Raw genomic sequence first — 22,905 nt, 5'->3', positions numbered from 1 at the left:
TAATACCCATGACTGGATCAGTAGCTCTCACAGTGCGGTCCCTGGATCTGCAGCATCAGCATCACGTGGCAACTTTTTATAGATGCAGATCCCCAGGCCTTGCCCAGTTCTAGAGGATCAGGAACCTTGGGGGTTTGGTTTTCACATGTCTTCCATCTGGTGCTGATGCCCATTTGTGCGTGAGAATTACTGATGTAGATTGTTCCTTAAGTTTCCCTGTTTATGAGAATCACCAGGGTGCTGTGGATTGCTGGTCCCACCTCAGATCTGTTGATTGGAACCCCCAGAGAAGGGAATCTGGGAAGGCAGGGAAGCAACAGGTGCCCCACATCATTCTTGTCATCAGGAATGGTTGGGGAACCCCACTACCACCACCACCACCAACTCCTACTCTTACTCCTCTGGCCAAAGTCCTAGAACATTGTACAGAGCCATTGCCATTTTACTCCTCCTCTAAGAAGAGAGCCTGACTCTTTCCTTTGGGAAATGATTCTGCATTCATGATACTCTGGTGCTTTAAGCTGAAGGCATCACTCTTATCCTTCCCTCACTGTTGCCTTGTCGGAAGCCTTGTGCCTCATTCTCTCTTGTCGGTTCTAAGCTCCTTGAGAACCAGGTAACAGTTTTATTTAACTTAGCCTCTTTCCCCAGAATGTGACCCAAGTCCATACCCTTATTGCATTTCCAAGATACAAAAAGCTGGAAAAAGGTTTTATCACTTGTTTGGTGATAAAACTTGTCCTGGACTACATAAATTTAAGTATATAGCCTTTATTTAGCCCACTTGGGGTGACAAATCATCCACATGCTGCAGAATTTGAGTGTATTTGATGGTTGAGTGCATCCCCAGATCCCTGCTGAGGATGTTATCTATTGTATGGATGTAATACATTTCCTTTTTAAAATCTGAAAAATTCTGTCCCTAGGGCTTCTGGATAAATGATTATTATGAACCAGTAGTGCCTCAGATAATATTTGTCAATTTAATGAAAGAACTTTAGGTTTTGATGTTGGTAAAAATAGACACCACTGAGCTTGATACTTTTGTTCTGGTATCCCAAAGGAAAAGAATTCTAATGGTGACCTGGTACTTTCCACCACTGCTGGAAGTTCTGGAAGGCTTCTTATCAGACTCTGTGATGCATGGGATTTTTTTTAAGATTTCATTTATTTATTGGAGAGAGAGAGACAGAGAGAGCGCAAGTGGGGGGGGAAGGGAGAAGCAGACTCCCCACTGAGCAGGGAGCCTGATGCGGGGCTCAATCCCAAGACCCTGAGATCATGACCTGAGCAGAAGGCAGGCACCCAACTGACTAAGCCACCCAGGTGCTCCGACACATGAGATTTTAATCTTCGTGTCCTAAAATTGAGTCCAGAGAATCATCCTGGATTTAATGTTATTTCCTTGATTGTGTGTGTGTGTGTGTTCTGCTTGCAGATATGTTTATTCTTTTTGTTCTGCTTTTATTTTTTTAAGCTAAGGATATTTTTTAAGTTGGTCTGTTTGGGTTTTTTTTAATATGAATAGATTTTAAAACCTTGTGAAGGGCCTCATGGGCTATGAGCATGTGAGTTCAATTTCTTAAATGGTCTGTTTTTAATATTATGTAAATTTCTAAAAATTTAGAGATTGAAATTTTTTTTTTTTTTGGTGAGAAGGATGTGAATCATGAATGGATTTCTTGGGGGGTTTTAATAGAACAAGTTTCTAAAAATTGGAATGCCAATCAGTAATTAGTATACAGGATCTTGATTTGGAACTAGGCCAAGGTCTCAGGGTCCTTGAACCTTCTGATAACCTACACAACATTTTCTCTGCACCTTTGAATGTGTTTTTTTTCCCCTTTTTTGGGAAAGAGGGAATCACTGTTTTTTTTCTTTTTTATCAGATTCTTAAAAGACTCGAAGACAAAAAAGCTCAAGGGATGCCTGGCTGGCTCAGTTAAAAGAGTATTCGACTCTTGATCTCAGAGTTGTGAGTTTGAGCCCCACGTTGGGTGTAGAGATTACTTAAAAGTAAATATATAAATGTAAAAAAAAAAGACAAAAAAAGCTAAGAATTGACTTAGGATTTCAATCTTAGGCTAATGCATTAGTTTTTTTTTTTAAAATCTTTCTTAAAAAATAGAGACAAATTCATCTCAATGAGTTGTGCCTTTATTTTGTTATGTGCATGTGGGCATTCATTTCTATTTGATCTCAGACTAATTAAATCCATCTAATTGATGAATAGATGGAAAATGCCTGCCTCGAAAAATTAATTTCATCCCCTTCCTCTCCATCTCTGTCTGCTACTCATTTAAAATTTCTAATCTTCCCACGTCCAAAAAGCATTTGGAATTATATTCTTTCAAGACATATCAAATGCCTCCTCCTTTGTGAACTCTCTCCTGAATGTAATCATGCCTTCCTCTGCAATACCACAGCCATATCCTGTCAGAGTGAGTCTGTACTTCTTCCAGCATTTGTCTTTTCTTCTTGTCATCCTTTCACCCTTGCCTTTCCCTAGGCATTAGTTTGTCACTTCCAAGTGAGGATGTGATGGGTATTGACTTGCATATCACAGGCCCAAGAACTGACAATGTCTTTTTCATGGTGGTGACTCAATAAATGTTTGAATTAAAGTAGGGAACAGGGGATCCCTGGGTGGCGCAGCAGTTTGGCGCCTGCCTTTGGCCCAGGGCGCAATCCTGGAGACCCGGGATCGAATCCCACGTCGGGCTCCCGGTGCATGGAGCCTGCTTCTCCCTCTGCCTATGTCTCTGCCTCTCTCTCTCTCTGTGTGTGTGGCTATCATAAATAAATAAAAAATAAAAATTTAAAAAAAATAATAAAGTAGGGAACATCTTTGTTCCATATACTATGAAATTAAAATTATAGTCTCAGAGTTAGTCCATTTTTTTCACTTATTATTTTTTAGGATCTTAAAACCATTGGTACATCCAAAGTAACAGCATGTTTTTATTTTCCAGTACTGCTGAATTAGGACCTTATTTTCAAATATATCATGATAACTTGAAATGTGAGCCTGTGGTTGCCATGTTTGATTGGGGGGCATTCTGAGTTATAGTGCCCGTGACTAGAGCCATGAAATGTCAGAGCTGGCCAGAACTCAGGTCTAGTTCAGTATGTTTTTTGGAGCCTCCAGAGCTTCATTGAAATTATTTTGGGGACCTGGGTGGGAGTTGGGCCAGCCCCGCTCTCTAACCAGAGCAGCTCTGTTTTTAGTTGTTTTATATTAGAGTTTTGGAATAAGTTGAAATTTGCTGAAAAAGTGTTCTGTTGAAGTTAACCAAACTCTCCTCTCATCCCTCCTTGGCCAGTCTCTCATTTTATACCTAAGGACATTGAGGTCCAAAGCTACTGTGTAGTTGTCTCAGATTTTATGCTCAGGACAGCCCAGCTAAAATTAGACTTAGTTTTGACTGTCCTGATTCCTGGCCCAGAGTCTCCTCCTATTTAGCTGTCCCTCAGATTTTCCTCCACTTTGTAGGTATCATTAGGGGATCAAGAAGCATTGAGTGGGAGCTGCATCAGGTTATGGGGATGCAAAAAGGGGTGAGCATGATGTTGAAACTTGCTTCATGGACAATAGTAGTTGACAGTAGCCACTGGTACCCATATCTCCTCCTTTAACTAAAATTGGTGCTTTCCATATAATTTTCTAATGCATTATACACAAAACAGCATACATGGTGGGAATGTTTTAAAATTAGGTTATGTTGGGACCCCTGGGTGGCGCAGTGGTTTGGCACCTGCCTTTGGCCCAGGGCGCGATCCTGGAGACCCAGGATCGAATCCCACGTCGGGCTCCCGGTGCATGGAGCCTGCTTCTCCCTCTGCCTGTGTCTCTGCCTCTCTCTCTCTCAATCTGTGACTATCATAAATAAATAAAAATTAGGTTATGTTGATGGTCATACTTATTAAAACTATTCAAACCGTACAATTAAAATGGGTGAATTTTCTGGTATAAAAATTATATGTCATTAAAGCTGTTTTTTTTTAAAAAAGGCAGGGTATTACTTGCCCTCCTTAACTAATGGGGAAACTGGGCAGAAAACAAAATGGCCCTGTGAAACATTTTAAAGGCATACTAGTACTTTTTTAAAAATATTTCCTTACTATATTGGTTACAAGTCACTTCCATAGTCATTTATTGAGCCCCTGCTATGTACCAGTTCCTGAGGTAGCAAGGGAAGAGATAGGGGGAGAGCGAGTGACACAGATGCATAGGAAGTGGCTTTTTGAGTGGAGGCAGGTCATAGTCGTGTGTGTGTGTGTGCGTGTGTGTGTGTGTGTGTGTGTGTATACACACGCACAGTTTCAGGGGAGGTAAGTGGAAGTATCCTCTTTTACCAAGTTCCTTCATGTCAGAGTACCTTCTGCTTTGAGTGATCAATACCTATGCAGCCATAAAGTAGTGGTAAGCAATACAATTTTACGGAGTCAGATAACAAGGAATCCAGAGACAGACCCCTTGATGTTGATTAATTTGACAGACATCTCAATGGTGTCAAGAATTGAGAGTCCTCTCCTCTGTGATTTCCTTGGCTTTCCTCTCATGGTTGAACTATGACTATAACTGTGCCAAACATTGTACTGTCTTCCAACAAGGATGAAACAGTGTTAAAAGCAGAAAGGCAGGGGCAGCTATTTTCCTCACAACTCTTTTTTTTAAAAATCAGGGAACAAAATCTAACAGCCTTCCTCTCCTCCTCAAGCAGATTTCCTCTCACATCTCATTGGCTGGAACTAGATCACATGCCCACCCCTAAACCAATCACCAACAAAAGGGAGTGAAATTAACATTATTTGCCTTGACAAATCTCACTCATCCTACTGCAGACAGCCATTCCCAATGCCCAAATGCAATACCTGAATGCAGCAGGATTATATGAACTGAGAAGGGGATGGGGAATGTTTCCTGTGAACCAATGTCTACCACACTTAGTTTTTTGGATGGAAAGGATTAGAAACAATGTTTGTTTTTTTCCTTTGTTGACCACAGGTGTCCTATCTTGTTTGTAAAATATTTCCATGATTTCAATCCAATGAATTATTCTTCAAACTGGGACTCTGGCAGGGCAGTTCTTCAATAATGCTATACTTATTTCAGTGTTGTAAGTTTTGAGGTTGGGTTGTCATATTTCACTAGCACAGTCAATAGGAAAGTTGGAAAAGAGCTGTCATTATCCAATTTAACGATGTTTAACTTTTCCCATCCTTTTAGAATATTTGGCTGATTCAGGATTTGGGAGGCTTGCTATTACTAATTAAAGAGAGATGGAACATTAGTAACTCTATGGACCTGGGAATCTTTAGGCAGATTAATATTGATGGGATTTAGAACTAGTGTCCCTCAGCATGGCCTGATCAGCAAAAGGTATCAGGGGCCCAGAGTACCTAAGATGGAAGGTTTCCAACACGAGGGGAGGGGATGTAACTGATATACTCTGTCCATTGGACAGAAAGCAAAAACATTCACACAGAAAGTGAGTCCCTCTCTTTTCCTGCCCCGTTTCCCTCTCTCCTCCCTGCCCTTCTGTGGTACCCTAGACCACAATGTGTCTGTATTACAGATTTTTTATTGCCTTTATTTTATACATGACTCTCTTTGATTGATGTGACATTAACCATAATACCCCCTCCCCACATTTCAGTCATATAAATTGTACTAGGGACAATATAATTGATACTTGTGTATATAGCTCTAGGTTATGATCTGTCTGCAGGAACTGATCTGATCCTTGGGAAATATCTAAGGTCATTCAAAGCCATTAGGTTTGTTGACTTAGCTGCAGAATAATAAATGCCTGTCCCAGGAGATAGTAGTTCTCTTGAAGTTTTCTTTCAACCTTTAGTTCTAAGTCATCAAACCCCAGTTTTCCAAGTCTTACTTCCCTGGGTACCTGACAAATGTTTTTGCTCTCTTCTAAATTGATGCTTTTGTGTAAATAGAGAAGATTTAACATCAGGTAGACTTTCTTTTTTAAAGTTTATTTATTCATGCAATCTCTACACCCAACGTGGGGGCTTGAACTCACAAACCTGAGATCAAGAGCTGCACACTCTTCTGACTGAGCCAGCCAGGCACCCCTGACATCAGGGGTCCATCAGATGGACTTTCAAAAGCATATAATTGTGGGCATATCTGAACTGATTTTTAGTGGCTGTAGTGTTTTTCTCTCTTAGGTACACATCCTTGCTGATGAACATCCCCACCTAAATAGACAGGTTCCCACAGAGACACCATGGGACATATTTGAACAAGTTTGTCAGTTTATACACATGTGTATAAAGAACATTTAGTTGGTATTTGTTGGCTGTTTGTAGTTGACACATGTTCATATACAAATATCTTTCTTGTGAGATGTACCATAATGAAGTCTCTTTTTTTTATTGTTTTAAGTACCATATTAGCTTTGTAACATACACAGATACCCTGTTTCTGATTTAGTGATGTGTGGAATAAGACAGTGAGGGCCGAATTTAAGCTTTCTTCTCTTTGTAAATGTCTGCTTTTGCGTGCACCCAAAGAGTATATGAAATGGTATATAAAATAAAGTACATCAAATATACATCCAAGATCAAGGAAACCATTTGCTTTTCTGCCTGAGAGAGACACAAAGCAGTCAGTGACATTTGATGACATCACATGGTTTGTGAGGGAGGGAAAATGAAGAGAATACATAAGCATGAGCCCCAAATGAGCAATCTTAGGTAGTTTCCTGAGGGTGACTCTTTCTTTATGCAATCATTATTATATCCTATCTGTTAAGTGCTTTTTCCTGAAGTTGATGTGAGAGAGAACATCTTTTCCTGGGCCAGCTCATTAGGTGAAGCACTGTAAAGGTTGTGTTTTCTTTTCTTCTTACAGCCAAGGATTACTGCAAAGTAATATTTCCATATGAGGCACAGAATGATGATGAATTGACAATCAAAGAAGGAGATATAGTGACTCTCATCAATAAGGTAAGCAGACTTCCTTCCTGCCTTTTAAACTGCAAACTGGGGCAGCCCGGTGGCTTAGCGGTTTGGTACCGCCATCGGCCCAGGGGTGATCCTGGAGACCCAGGATCAAGTCCCACGTCGGGCTCCCTGTGTGGAGCCTGCTTCTCCCTCTTCCTGTGTCTCTGCCTCTCTCTCTGTCTCTCTGTGTCTCTCATGAATAAATAAATAGAATCTTTAAAAAAAGTAAAAATAAACTGCGAACTGCTTCGAGATGTTGACTGAACACTACAGCTTTTGTTTTAGGCCTCAAAACACTTGATTTTCATTGCCCGAACTTCGGAGGAAGAATCTTGCATCTTGCCTCTTGATCAGGCTAAGCCCAGCGTACCCAAGTGAATGAACTAACTTGGAAACTGAGTAGTTCTGTTGGCCTTAGCACCAGCTGCAGATTGGCATGGCCCGGGGGAAAGCTCCATCCCTGAATGGCTAACCCAGAAGGTGGCCTTCTTGGCTGGAGAGCCTGCCCTGCACAGCAGCCCTGGCTGCAAAGCTGTGTCATGAGGCATCCAGAGGGGCTTTAAAAGGGCAGGTCATGCCTCACAGGCAGCAAATGCGTAAAGAATGTGCGCTGTTCAGATCAAAGACAGGTAGCATGCCTGAGAGAATTTTGCTTGTCTTGTCTGGACTAAGAAGGTTGGATGATTTTATTATCATTACAGGCAGAGCCCTGTAAACATACGGAGAGCTATAAAATCTGTGTGAAGTGATACAGCTTAACAGGGTCTGAACTGTGTAGTATTTATGTTTTCATGCAATGGTACTCACCAAGTAAGTGGTTGAAAGATATCTTATTTAAATAATTCCTAGACTATATGGTGTTTTATCTGAGATACAGGATTCTCGTGATGGTCAAATATGGTGAAAAGCTGACCCATCTTTGAGATGTGTAAAGTGGCTTTATTCTGGGGTCCAAGTAAGTGTCAGGGAACTCGTGATGCTCTTGGCATAAGCGTGACTTGGGGATCATCATGGCTGTCTGTGCTCATGCTGGGCTGGAAAGCATTGGCAGGGTGGAGAGTGCAGGGAAAGGGGAGAGAGAGAAGAGGGGTTCAGGGTCTCGCGCGTGTGGCCATTACTGAGAGGGACAGGATCACAGTGTTTGCCTGCCCCCCCTCCACCCCCATGAATGTCCCTAAAGTGATGGGTACGATTCACCTTTATACTACCCGACACTTACCTATAAGAAGTGTTGTAGAAGTTGTACATTTTAAGACCCCGAGCCAAAGATGCCAGGGAATTAATGACCACAGAGGTCAAGCAGCTTACCAAAGATCAAAACTAGTTTAGGGAAAGAACTGGCCTTATCCATACAACAGTGGTATGCTAGACAATGCTAAGAGTGCCTTTCTGGAATAGCAAACTCTTCCCAGCTCTGCTGAGGGCCCAAGAACTTGCCCATCGTTTTTCCCTGTGAGCTGTTCTTCTGCATTCATTTTAGCATATCTCTGTTTTTACGTGGCTGGAGGAAATCAGAGCAGGGTAAGATGTGGCCCTTATTGTTCCTCTCTGCCAGGGAGGCAGAAACCGTTCTTCTCTTTCTTTACCACCCCTCCGCTCATCCTGAAGCAGGCTGCTTCTGGGCTGTGTTTCCTATTTTGAACCATAGCCTTCACCAAACACTCAGAATAAAGAAGTTGTTAAATAGGTATAAAGCATAATTACGAATATTTCAATCATTAGCGCAGGTACTTGGTTCTAGTTCTATAGGGAAAGGGGTGGATCGCTTCTCCCTGCAATGGTTAAGCAACCAGAGAGCTCAATAAACCATTCTTTGCAATGGGGGGGGGTGCACTTTACCGTTTTTGTTTTTCTTTATGTTCAGAGGGGGCAGCCTCTTTTTAACTGAAAAGCAGATGTGTCAATAATATTTAATAAAGTTTGGGGAAAAGAAAAAACCACCACAGATGGTCTCTTATCTAAATACATCTATTTCTACCTTAATATATTATATTCCTATTCTTGTCATTTGATTACATATGATGAGAACACATTCATCTTGATGTTTTTGTTCCTACCAGGTTGAGATCCAGTCTGATAAAAAGAACTGAATTTTTCAAAAGAGCTTGGTCAGAAAGAATCTCTTTCCTGGTTCCCTCCTCCATGCACATGGTCGGGAGGAAGGAACAGACAGGTGTGGAAGGCTGCTTTCAGGAGGGTCTAGGAGATGGTGCCCTACATCCCTGCTTTTAGAGCTTCATGCATTTAGACGCAGTTTAGAAACTGAAGCAGCTTATAGATGGTATTATTACATTTGCAAAATGTGACTTTGTTATCCTTGCCTTACACTGGACCCCTTGACCTGGCTTAAGCCCTGCTCTGGCTCCACAGGCCTAGAGCACCTGGGTCGTTTTGACACTTGCTCCCTCTCGTTCAGCCCTGCCCCGGCTTGCAAGCCCAGCAGCACCAGAACCTAGCACCTTCCTGTGTCCCTGCCACTTGTGTCCATGAGAGAGCCAGGCCCAGGCTAGAGTTCACACCTCCTCCCTCTCCCAGCACCTTCCACGGCACCTGCTTTGGAGAACCTTGGAGTGGCCAGGGGTAGAGGGATGCTAGCATCCCAGCCCCCTCTTTTTATCATCCCCTCATGGTGCTTTGCTCATGGGACCCCTCTGCTGAAAGTCTTTAGCAACTTTCCTTTTCCTCTCCTTTATTGTCAAATCCAGCTAGATTCTCCTGGCACTCATTTGCCCAGGTACTCTGGCCTCAGTCTGGCTTTCTGGCTTTGATCCACATTGCTGTTCTACAACGAGCTCTCCTGGGATGTCCCCATCCTGCTCGTGTATCCTCCTGACCCGACCGAGACCATGTTGCTGCTGCCCCAGGTGCCCTCTGCCAACCCACTTAGCTGGCTTTTCAATAGCTAATAAGACAGCCAGTCTTAACGCATGCTATATTATGTACCTGGGCCTATTTTTAGCTTGCTACTTAAAAATGTCCCCTGTGCACTATCAATTTTGTTTTTTTATTATTATTTTATATGGTCTGTGAAATCAGGTCTCTTGATACCCTGTCCTTCTGCAGGTTTTGACTTTTATTCCCATAAAGTATCTGCCAGCCCTGACCTAGCATTCCACTTGGTTGGAAGCATTTTATAATTTTTTAAAGATTTATTTATTTATTTATTCATTCATTCATTCATTCATTCATTCATTCATTCTTTCATGAGAGACGCACAGAGGGAGAGGGGCAGAGACACAGGCAGAGGGAGAAGCAGGCTCCATGCAGGGAGCCCGATGTGGGACTCGATCCCGGGACTCCAGGATCACGCTCTCGGCCGAAGGCGGCACTAAACCGCTGAGCCACCCAGGCTGCTCTGTTGGAAGCATTTTAAAATGACAAGTGCCATGTAGGCTACCAGCTCAGGGAAACCAGGTTTGAATCCCAGCAATGCCATTCATGGCTGTGTGTCATCACGTAACCTCTCTGATCCTCAGTTTCCTCAGCCAGAAAGCAGACCTCACAGAGCTGCCATGGAGATTTGCTAAGGTGCTGTGTATACACAAATTGTCACTTCAACCTTGCCCACTCTTTCTCTGACCTCAGAAGTGGGGAAGGACGGGCTCTCGCTAATGGGCCCAGTTTGCTGCTAGGGCAGGAACACTGTGAGAATGAGGTGGGTAACGGTGGTGGAAGATCTGTCTGAAAATAGCTCAGAATTCACAATGGGTGAGGTTTCAGCAAGAATTTGGAGGAAAAAATATGCCACATGCATTTTGCTTGCTAAAAAGTGGGGGGAAATGGAGTCGGAGTCTGCCAAACCCTGCTGACGTTATAGAAGATTCTTAATTCTTCCTCTGAGTTAAAGGATCTCCTAGAAATTTATTTAGGTGAATATGTGCTGTTGATATTATAATGAGAAGAGCTTCACTATGATTTGTTTAATGTGTATTTCGATACACTTCTTTATTGTATGTATGAGTTGAGATGAAAGACCTGAATCATTGTCTAAATTCAACTGCGTTGGCTGTAGAGGTTCTCGATTTACCCCAAATTCCACTGGTGTTTTTCTCTCAGAGTCAGCTAAGGTGGTTTCCCTTTGTCCTGTTTTTCTGTGCTGTGGCAGGAGTCACAGGGCAGGCGCTGCCCTCATTTTTAGCCCTAGATTGTCATTTCGTGTAGCTTTCTAGAAAGTGAGTCAGACACCCTTAGTGGGTGCCTGTAAGCCCTCCACGGTTCCTGAAATAATGTGCAAAGACCTGAACTATTTGTGTGTGTCCCTGGAAACTAGGATGAAATGTGGCAACCCAAATGGTTTGTTTTTTAGTTTATTTATAAAGAATTCTTGTGGATTTGGGAACATTTCCACTTGCACAGAACACACCTGTGTTTAGCTTTTATTTCCAGTCACTCAAAAATAGCTCCTTCATCTGTGTTCTGCCGCCCCCATCCCTGCCTTCGTGATTTGTGCTCAGAGCATGGTTGAAAGGGCTCAGAAGCCTCTGGGTCTGATTTCCATCCCGAGAAGCTCCCTGGAGAAAGGCTGAGAGCAGCCTGGTGCAGACCAGGCCAGGCTGTGGCTGTAACGGTGGCCACCCCCGGGCACTCCTTGCCCTGACTGCTGCCGGCAGGGGGGTGGGGAACAAGCCCTGCCGAGGAGAGGCCCGAAGTTCCTGCCCTTGGCCCACAGCCTCCAGGCCTCCGCCCCCCTACCCTGGAAGGAAGGGCTTCCCAGCGCCACTCCTTATAAACAAGGATCTTTAAGTATGGGTTTCTTATGAAAACGCTCCCCTGAGTAGCTGTGTCTTTGACTCCTAACGAAGCAGACACAACCCACCCCACCCTTGCTGCTTCAGGGGCCTAAGCCTCTTGGACAACATGAAGGTAAACACTAAGAAAGATAACGTTATTGGTAAAAATCATGGAGCAGTGGAGATGGAAGGAAGGGGAAGGTAACTGACAGATGCACCTGAAAGAAGGAGGGAAGCCAGAAGATTAGATAAAGGTAGAAATAGAGGAAAAAATACAAAGTGGGGCGTCTGGGTGGCCCAGTAGTTAAGCATCTACCTTCAACACAGGTCATGATCCCCAGGTCCTGGGATCGAGCCGTGCATCGAGCTCCCTCGTCTCCGGGAGCCTGCTTCTCGTTCTCCCTCTGCCTCTCCCTCTGCCCTTCCCCTACTCATGCTCTCCCCGCTCTCTCTCAAATGAATAAATTAAAAAATCTTAAAAAATAAAAGAAAATACAAAGTGAGAGTTTCACCTTTTCCTCAGGATATATGAAACCAGGGACCATTAAATCCCTGGAGCTTGACCTGCTGGGAAGGCAGTTAGGACTGCAGACTAGCTAACCGGCTTCCTTCATCTCTCTTACCTTCCTCCTTTCTAGACAACTCTTGAGCACCTGACTTAACAGGTCATTTCATGTGCACGCCCCGGGCTTCCCAGTGCAGGGCCCTCCTGGGTGGCCGGCGGCAGGAGCCCAGGACCATTCGTCGCCCTTCCTTTCCCTGGTGGCGGCCCTGGAAGTTAGGTGGGACCGCGGGTGTCCAGTGCACGGTTTGGAGAAGGAAGGGAGGCCCCGAGCACAGAAGTGACTTTCCCAGGGTCTTCAAGCAGGGTTGTAGAAGGTGGGGCCCAGGCACTCCCAGAGGTGACTCGTCTGCTCCTGGAGCCACCCTCTGTTGCTAGGGCAAGTGCCTCTCAAAAGATTCTCTTTCTACCTTAATGGCATTATCATTATTTAATCAGGAAAATGATATTACCATGCCATTACCTCATCTGCTTGCATGTTGGTATCCATTTTTGTGATCTCTTAGGGTCAGGATCATCCGTGACTTTCTGATTCCATCGTCACCTCCACAGAAATGAAATGATAGTGCAGAGGAAATGATGAGCTCAGCTCAGGGGTAATGTTGGTTCTTTCCGTTCCTGAAGCCCTCTTCTCCCTCTTCCTTAGGCTTTCTTCTATGTGGGCAGATTTTTGCCTTCCTCTTTTCTTTGGGCCAGGTACCACTTAGTTTTCTGCTTGCTTTTAGCATGAAAAAAAGCAAGAGAGAGAGAAAGAGGGAGAGAAGGAGGAAGAAAGGGAGGGAGGGAGGGAAGGAGGGAGGGAGAGAGAGAAAGGCGGGAGTCCTGAGCTCCTTCTTAAGTCATTCTATGATTATATGTTCTTTTGTTTGTCCTAATGTTTATTTTCTCTTCCTGCCTCCCTCTGATTAATTCATTAATTGAAACATTTATTCACGGGGAAAAATGTTTTCACACTTCCTTGCTCCCCGCCCCACAGGAAGTAAGGATATTTGTTCAAAGAGAAGTGGTTTTAGGAATCTCAAGAAAGGTCTCAGGCTGGTATAAGAAAGCCCATCAGCTAAATAGATTGCTGGCCTTGACCCCTTTCTCTCTACACTGCTGAAGCTTTTAGCAGAGCTAAAATGCTGGGATTAAATGTGGTTTCAAGGGTGAGGAGTAAATTAGCAGATGTCACCCTGAAAATGATGACACGCTGACAGACCCATTAGAAGGACATGTTTTATGAGTGAATGAAGAAGTTAAGCATAGTTCTGGGATCATCTGGGTTTACACACATTTGAAGAATGCCAGTGTTCAGCAAATGAGTCATTTATGTCATAGGAGGTACTTTTTTGCGGTATGGCCTGTCTTGTTAGACTGCATATATGCCCTTACTGGAGACACAAGTCACAGTATGTCTCCCATTCAGAGCATTAGAAATCCCGGGGAATACAGTTTGCTACTGTTTTGTCTTCCTCTTTAAAGTAACCAGAACACTGGGACTGTTGAGAAGAATCCTGATGCTATAAGTACATTTGATCGAGACTCTTCCTCACTGAGCTCATTTATTATAAACGCAGTTTTCAATTAGATGAGGCTGGTAAATATAGGTCTCAAGGTAGTAGAAAATTTCTCTTTAGTTTACCTGTAGACAATCAGGACAGTATCACCCCCAAATTTTGATGGCCATGATTGCAGTTTTCATAGACAGATGAATTTGCAGTTGATGAGACTCCCCAGCTTTATATGCCTCTACAAGTGATGTAAAACTGTTGTACGGGGCCCTGCGTTTGTTCGGCCTAATGATCATCTCTGCCCAGAATGCTGTGCTTTAGTGGCAGGACAGTAGTAATCTGTGCAACACCACCATCTTGGGATACTTTTCTCCTGCACCACACAGGAAAGCCTGCAGGTGTCTTAAGGAATTAGAGAAACGCTTTCTGTTTTCTATTTCCAACCTTTCTGTTTGTATTACTCAGAGAGGGCCATTGTGAGAATTAAATGAGATGTTGTGGCTGAAAGTGCTTTAGAAATATAAAAGTTGAATTCTAGCTACTGCTCTGAGAAGTTATTATGGGAAGAAGAAAAGACGAATTCCCAGGGACTGGAAGTTCTTCATCTATTGAACTGTCCTGAAATTCAGTTCAGCACTCTCCCTGAAAATCCCCTTTATTATTTATTTTTTGACTTTTCTTAGGATAAAAGTAATTTATTATGGTTACACAGCCTCTGTCTTATTAGAGTATCTCAAAGCTCTTTTTATTATTCACATTTGCATTTTATTAAAATATGCTTTTCTGAGATGGAAGGTGGCATGGGATGCACTTTTAAATAGTACTTCGAAATAAATAACACTCTTGGAGAAAAAATGAGAAGAAAAGTGATAAATAGATAAATACAAAGAAAAGTCAGAATCACCTGTGACCTCACCACCTTCAGATACTTCTCAATATTTGAGCTGTATTCAGATGTTTTATACACAGACATACACACATAGATTATAGTTCAAAATAAAAACAGGGGGATCCCTGGGTGGCTCAGCGGTTTAGCGCCTGCCTTCAGCCCAGGGAGTGATCCTGGAATCCTGGAATCGAGTCCCCTGTCGGGCTCCTTGCATGGAGCCTGCTTCTCCCTCTGCCTGTGTCTCTGCCTCTCTCTCTGTGTGTGTCTCTCATGAATAAATAAAATCTTTAAAAAAAATAAAAACAGGATCGTATCACACACACTAGTCTGTAACCCTCTTTTTTCTAAATCTATCATGCCTATCTTGGGCAGCATGTTTAAATGGTTCCTTGTGTCCTATTGTACGAAGTACCATGATTTTCTTCTATGTTTAGCTTGTTTTTAGGTTTTCTTTATTTTACACCATGTTGCATGCAGTCACTGTGTCGTGAATTCCTTGTGCAGGTAATTAGTTCTTCCGCTTTCTACTACTTGTATAACCTCAGGAAGGTTTCTCAGAGTCTCTGTGCCTCAGCTTCCATGTCTGTGAAATGGGGATGATGTAGTACCTACCTCCTGGTGTTGCAAAGATTGAATGAGTTAAGGTAGGAAAAGCACTTAGCCTGCCTCCCTCAGAGTAAGTGCTGAATAAATGTTAATAGTTGTTATTTATAGATAATAAATAGCTAACTGTAATGCTGCATCAATTCCTTTTAAAGGCATTTGAGTGATGGAAGTGATGAAAGACTGCCAATTTAGTCTCCCCACAGGAGTGTCTGTGAATGTTTTCCTATCCTTGTCATCCCCGAATATTATCATTCTTTCTAATCTCTGCTAATCTGATAGGTGTTTGCATTCTTTAAAATGATTACTCAAGTTGAGAATTTTATGTGTCATTTTCCAATTGATTTTTATAAAACTACCTTATACTCATGACATTAGCCTGTCATCTTTCACTTTACAAATGTTTTTTCTTAGTTTATGACTCAGGGAGATATTTAAGAAAAACATCATTAAAAATAAATACCTTTTAGACTTAAATTTTCTCCATTTTCTGCTTAACTAGATAGTGCAGTACAATTCATCCTTTTAAGAATAGTTTTACTTAAGGCTTTTATATTTTAGTCCTAGCTGGAAAGGGTAGCTGGCTATTAAATGCATTCCTTTTCTGCCTTCCTTAGGGCTTTCAGAGGTTCTATTTAAAGCTTCTGTCCTTACAAGCATTTTTTTACAGTGGCATTCAGAGAGCCCCTGAGGTTCTGCATGGATATATATATATATATATATATATATATATATATATATATATATTTCCTCATATTCTAGATGAGAGCGTGGCCAACTTTTTCTGTAAAGGGCCAGAGAGTAAATATTTTAGGCCTTATGGTCTTTGTTGCAACTATCCAAAAACAGTCGTAGAAGTAAATGAATGGGCATGGCTGAGTTCCAATAAAACTTTATTTATAGATACTTAAATTTGAATTTTGTGTAATTTTCACATTCCTTGAAATATTCTTCTCTCGGTTTTTAAAAACCATTTAAAAATGTATAAACTATTCTCAGTGGGATGAACAGAAATAGGTAGCAGGCCAGATTTGCTCCATGGGCTATAGTTTGCTGGCCCCCAAGATAGAATATCTAGAAACAGACCCCAAAAATATAGCCAATTAATTTTCAACAAAGGTACAGGGAAATTTTATTTTATTTTTTAAAAGATTTATTTATTTACTCATGAGAGACACACACACACACACACAGAGAGAGAGAGAGAGAGAGAGAGAGAGAGAGGCAGAGGCACAGGCAGAGGGAGAAGCAGGCTCCATGCAGGGAGCCCAATGCGGGACTCCAGGATCAGGCCCTGGGCTGAAGGTGGTGCTAAACCGCTGAGCCACCTGGGCTGCCCAGTACAGGGAAATTTTTAAAAAGAAAGGAGAGGGCACCTGGGTGGCTCAGTGGTTGAGCGTCTCTCTTTGGCTCAGGTCGTGATCCTGGGGTCCTGGAGCCTGCTTCTCCCTCTGCCTATGTCTCTTCCTCTCTTTCTGTGTCTCTCGTGAATAAATAAATAAACAAAATCTTTTAAAAAAAAAAAAACCTCACTTTAAAGAAAATAAAAAAGAGAGTCTTTTTCAGAAATGATGTTGGCACAATTGGAAATCCATAAGCAAAACAAAAACAAAAATGTACCCTAATATAAACCTAACACATGATGCAAAGATTAACTCAGAATGCACTGAGTAGATCTACACGCAAAATAGATCTACTAAAATGTAACATAGGTCTACATGTAAAACAAAAACTACAAAATGTTATTTATGAAAACATAGGAGAAAGAATTGTTAGACATGACACCAAAAGCACAGTCCATGAAAGAAAATACTGCTAAGGGGATCCCTGGGTGGCGCAGCAGTTTGGCGCCTGCCTTTGGCCCAGGGCACGATCCTGGAGACCCGGGATCGAATCCCACGTTGGGCTCCCGGTGCATGGAGCCTGCTTCTCCCTCTGCCTGTGTCTCTGCCTCTCTCTCTCTCTCTGTGACTATCATAAATAAATAAAAAAAAATTAAAAAAAAAGAAAATACTGCTAAATTGAACTTTAACAAAATTTAAAACTTTTGCTCTGCACAGATACCATTAAGAGAATGTTGGTTGGTCTATTTTTCTTACAAGGTGATCTGAGCCCCACTGTTAGTAAATAATTGCCTGATAAGTAATTGCATGAATTTCAAGGAGCTTGATTTTGTTCGCAGTCTTCCTACGAATATCCTTTGTAACACAAGACCACAAATCTCCCTTATCAGAGTCCTTTCCCCCAAGGTGGCAAACAAATATAGCCACACTCTACCAGTTGGGCCTGGGCTCAGCTGAGCAGCCTGAGGGCTTGGATTTGACCTGGGAATTGTATTTTTCACTCACTGCACAAGGCTTATAAGTTATATTTGCTGAGGATGGAGAAAAAGACCCAGAAACAAATTTTTATGCCAAGGGAATAAGTTTTCCTTAATAGGAAAACTGAAACCGAGAGTTGTCTGATGAAGAATGAGATGGAAGGTAGGAATTTAGGAATTTACCAATAGTTGCTACAGCTGGATGATCTTGACATTCATAATATTAGGTCATGGCTCTGCCCTTTACCTCATATGCCTTCCTGGTCCTTATCTGTGAACTGAAGATACTCCCCCACCTTCATCCATAACAGCTGTCTTTGTTACCTCTTAGACATGCTGCAGGAGCTAAGAAAATCTCTTAAAACATGATGAAAGGTGCTTTATAAGTGCCAATGTCTTTGTCAATGAAACAAAATGGTTCTTTATTATATCTACTACCCTTTTAATGGAAGAAAAGCATGTGTCAGGATGCAGAATCAATATGGTTTTCTAAACATGAATGCAAATGAAAACAGCTGTAGGATGCACTTCCTTGAGAGGTAAACTGTGTTGTTAGCCAGGTGCTTTGAATGATCCAAAAGTATCATTAGAAACAGCTTCCAAAATTTAGCATTAAATGGGCACGTAGGTGGCTCAGTCGGGAGGGTTGGGCTCTCGGTTTTGGCTCAAGTCATGATGTCATGGGTGGTGGGATCAAGCCCTATGGGGTGGGGATGGGGTTCCATGCTCAGCAGGGAATCTACTTGAAGATTCCTTCCCTTTACCTCTCCCTCTCAAATAAATAAATCTTTTTTAAAAATTTAGCATTAAATAGTCATCTCGATGTAAGTGATTTAACAAGTAGAAAATGGGAAATTTCTATGAAAAAATACTGGTGCATAATTTTGCATACTTGATTATGTTTAAATAGACCCAAATAATGTATAAGCACTTCCTTAATGAGTTGCATTTTGTGTATGACTTGTTCACATGCCTTCATGTGTTGATGGCTCATGGCATGCTTCAAGCCCAATCATAAGTAAACAGGACAGGTCCTCTCTGCAAATATCCCCTTTTCACATGATTGCTGATTTTTGAAGTAGATTTATGGGGGTAGAAGGTGTTTAATTCTGACATTAGGAAAGAGGCTAAAAGCATAAATATTTTCTGAAACTTAAGATTATGTAACCTGCAAATAAAATAATGAAATTGGTAAGCTATTGTTGTATATTTGTTGCGTACAAACTGTATGGCCATGCCCCACAACTCTGGGAGATGCCCAATATGAATGGTGATTCTGAATGTGGACTGTTATGGAAGTATCTGTTGGCTGCTATTCTCTGTAAGAGGCTCCAGATAGAAGCATCTTCTTCTAAGAGGGAAACAGGCTGTGAGTAATGAGGCCTTAAGGGCTTCTGCCCTGGCTTCTCTCCTATTAAAATCCCTTCAGGCCTTCCTCATTCCTGCTTGCCTGCCTCCCATAATGTCTGTGGAAGTTCTCTTTCTGGGGACCAAGATTTGATCTCTGCTTTTTGATCAGTTCTAAGTGACATCTGGACTCAAAGGTTACTTTTGTGGCATTTCCTAACCCACATGCTCTGAGTGGGTTTTGAGAGTATAGGGTAGTGATCCCCTCAGCTCTCCAGGTGGATCAAAAGGGCCTTAGGTAGCTGGAAGCCCCCTCTGAGTTGATAGCTTTCAACAACATTTGGCTTCCAGCAATATGGCATCAAAATAGTATCATTTTATATGTGTTCTATTATCTGAAAAAAAAGTTGGGTGGCACTGACTTACTGCATGTATTTAAATTTTCCATATAACGATGTTTAACACTGACTCTACTTTTCCTTAGGGAATAGTCACCTTCCCTGTTAAAGAAAGGTACATATGACAAGCAGAGGAGACTCCAGGATAATTAAAAAACTCTCGTATGTCTTTTCATTTTAGAAATTCTTTCTCTAGGACTTCTTTTGGGAATTAGACCTTGAAATAGCTCAGACTTTTAAAGATAGACCTTAAAGTTCTATTAAATCTAAAATAAAATAAATTCTAATTAAAGAAACAGTCTTTTTTAAGCAAGTATAATTTCTGGCTGTAGCCATGCTGGCATTAAAGGTGTTAGGCTTCCTCTCCTGCCATAGACAACTTTAAAATTGGACAAAATACGTGAACCCACTGTTTTTAGGCATTGAGTAATACATAGCTCGGGGATGCAATCCTTGAGATAAAGATTCCACATCAACCCTGGCTGTTTTCCTGGGGGCTCTTTCAAAATTGCAACACAGGGCAGCGGGCCCCATCAGAAAGCAGAAAACTCATCAGCTAGAGGAAACTGAGATTGTAATTCAGGGCTGCCAGGGTGACTGGACTTTCGGGGCAGTGAATTGCCAAGGAGCAAGCTGTACAAAGAGCAAGCTCCAGCAGGCTATATAGAGGAGTCCCTTGAGTCTTTTGTCAAATACTAAGCTGTGCATCAACAGGGCAAGACTCCGCCAGGCCTAGCAGAAAACAAGCACATGGGAGCAGGTGGGCCATGAGCTGAATGAGTATCTCAGAAGTCACCAGGGATGGGAGGGTGGTGGCCTTTCTGGCCAAGCAGGGTAGAAAAACTCTGTTGAATACACCTGGCATCTAATTGAGAACCAAGAAAAGGCAGCCACGGGAACAGTGCTACCCTAACCTACCCTAACAAAGTATTTAAGCAGAGCCTTGACAGGTCAAGCTGATCTGCAAGTAACTTGCTCGCCATAACAAAACTCAACACTCTTACAAGGAAGGTCGCAAAAATCCAGTCTTCAGGGTGTAGCTTATATAGTTGTTGAGACCATACAGTCACAAATCACTCTATGTATGAAGAAGTAGGAAAATGTGAGGGATGTTGTGGGTAGCTTATAGAAGACATGGGGACATTTCTGAATAGTTTGCAGGCATCCATACATGCTTCAGTTCATATTCACATGACCAAGTGGAGGCTTGATTAGTGCTCTTTGTGTGTTCCTCATCCAATTTCTCTCTCTCTCTCTCTCTCTCTCTTTCGAGAGGCAGAGACCCAGGCAGAGGGAGAAGCAGACTCCCTGCGGGAAGCCCGATATGAGATTCAATCCCGGAACCGTGGGATCACAACCTGAGCCAAAGACAGACGCTCAACCGCTGAGCCACCAAGGCATCCCTAGTTTTTCATTACCAGTTATATAATATGTCAAATGACAGAGTCCTAAACTAACATTGCAAAGCCTTAAGTTATTGCCCAATAAAAAAATCAGGGTTTTTTTTTTTTACAAGTTAGATAAATTCTTTGAGGTCATGAGTTCTCAGTATCAACAAAATAGTGAATGACTCCCTAAGCCTTGACAATCCTAGAATGTTGACATTTGTATTGTGACATTTTCCTTTTATTCCTTTAATTTCTTTCATCAGTGTTTTATAGTTTTCTTTTTGTAGGTCTTTCACCTCCTTGGTTAAGTTTATTCCTAAGTATTTTATTATTTTTGATGTGACTGTGAGTGGGATTGTTTTCTTAATTTCTTTCTAGTACTTCATTGTTAGTGTATAGAAATGCAACAGATTTCTGTATATTAATTTCATGTCCTGAAGCCTTACTGAATTCATTTATCAGTTCGAATAGTTTTTGGAAGAGTCTTTCGGATTTTCTCTATAGAGTATAATGTCATCTGCAAATAGTGGAAGTTTGACTTCTTCCTTGCCAATTTGGATGCCACTTACTACTTTTTGATGTCTGATTGCTGAGGCTAGGACTTCTAGTCTATGTTGAACAATAGTGGTGAGAGTGAGCATCCCTGTCATGTTCCCGACCTTAGGGGAAAGGCTCTCAGTTTTTCCCCCATTAAGGATGATGTTAGCTATGGGTTTTTCATATAAGGCCTTTATTATGTTGAGATATGTTCCTTCTAGACCTACTTTGTTGAGAGTTTTTATCATGATTGGATGTTGTACTTTGTCAAATGCTTTTTCTGCATCTGTTGAGATAATCATATGGTTTTTGTCCTTTCTCTTGTTAATATGATGTATCATACTGATTTGTTTTTTTAAGATTTTATTTATTCATGAGAGACACAGAGAGAGAGAAGCAGAGACATAGGCAGAGGGAGAAGCAGGCTCCATGCAGGGAGCCCAATGCGGTACTTGATCCCGGATCCCAGGATCATGCCCTGAGCCAAGGGCAGATGCTCAACCGCTGAGCCACCCAGGTGCCCCTATCATACTGATTTGTGAATATCAAACCACCCTTGCATCCCAGGAATAATCCCACTTGATCATGGTGAATGATTTTTTTTTTAATGTACTATTGAATTTGGTTTGCTGGTATTTTGTTGAGGATTTTTGCATGTGTGTTCATCAGGGATATTGGCCTATAGTTCTCTTTTTTAGCAGTGTCTTTTTCTGGTTTCATGTCAGGGTACTGCTGGCCTCATAGAATGAATTTGGAAGCTTTGCTGTCTCTTCTATTTTTTGGAATAGTTTGAGAAGATTAGGTATTAGCTCTGCTCTAAGTGTTTAGTAGAATTCCCCTGTGAAGCCATCTGGTCCTGACTTTTGTTTGTTGGGAATTTTTTGATTACTGATTCAATTTCATTGTTGGTAATCAGTCTGTTCAAATTTTCTTCCTGATTCAGTTTTGGGAGGTATGTGTCTCTAGGAATTTGTCCATTTCCTCTGGGTTGTCCAATTTGTTGGCATATAATTTTTTATAATATTCTCTTCTAATCCTTTGTATTTCTACAGTGTCAGTTATTGTTTCTCTTCCTTCATTTCTGATTTTACTTATTCGGGTCCTCTCTCTTTTTTTCTTGATGAGTCTGGCTAAAGGTTTATTAATTTTGTTTATCTTTTCAAGGAACCAGCTTCTGGTTTCATTGATCTGTTTCATTGGGTTTTTTAGTCTGGAATGTGACATTTCCTTGAGCGAGTTTGTATCTGGGGCTATCTCCTTGGTTTCTCTCATGAACTGTGGTCTGTCAGGCATTTCTTCTGACATTGAGAGAGACAGTAGTCTTCTTTTTTCCCTCTTACCTCATAAACCATGATGTTGATGAGCCTGCTTTAATAACTGACTTACAGGGATGTTGGAAATTCTGAGCCAAAATCCCAGCCATGCAGAATAATTGCATCTCTTGGGGAGGTGTTAACAAGCAGAGACAAAGCTGAGTGCTCTTGGGCTGTGGCTTCTATGGATCTTTCTCTCAATAGCCCCCCTGAAGCTCCACGCAGAAGACGTTCATTAGTAAATATTAAACAGCGCTTTCTTTACTGCTGGTGGGATGCTGAGGGTGTAAGACCCCCTCGGGACACTCTGAGGCTCACTTAACAGCCACACTGAAAGTGTACAGCACTCACTTTCT

At 41.9% G+C, this 22,905-nt stretch overlaps 1 protein-coding gene across 8 annotated transcripts in view; it reads left to right on the top strand.

The window, feature by feature from the left end:
• The window catches only part of SH3KBP1 (SH3 domain containing kinase binding protein 1), a 336,529-nt gene that overhangs the window by 243,012 nt on the left and 70,612 nt on the right, over window positions 1-22,905 (top strand). For all 8 annotated transcript variants that reach the window (XM_055337567.1, XM_055337566.1, XM_055337564.1 and 5 more), the window contains one exon: window positions 6,878-6,972. In XM_055337567.1, coding sequence (XP_055193542.1) covers window positions 6,878-6,972 — 95 coding nt within the window. The remainder of the gene's footprint in view (window positions 1-6,877; window positions 6,973-22,905) is intronic.

Source organism: Nyctereutes procyonoides, unplaced genomic scaffold (assembly GCF_905146905.1).
Source record: "Nyctereutes procyonoides isolate TBG_1078 unplaced genomic scaffold, NYPRO_anot_genome, whole genome shotgun sequence".
In the NCBI taxonomy this organism is placed as follows: domain Eukaryota; kingdom Metazoa; phylum Chordata; class Mammalia; order Carnivora; family Canidae; genus Nyctereutes; species Nyctereutes procyonoides.
The sequence above is the reverse complement of the archived record's forward strand: the minus strand, read 5'-3'. Positions and strand labels throughout refer to the sequence as shown.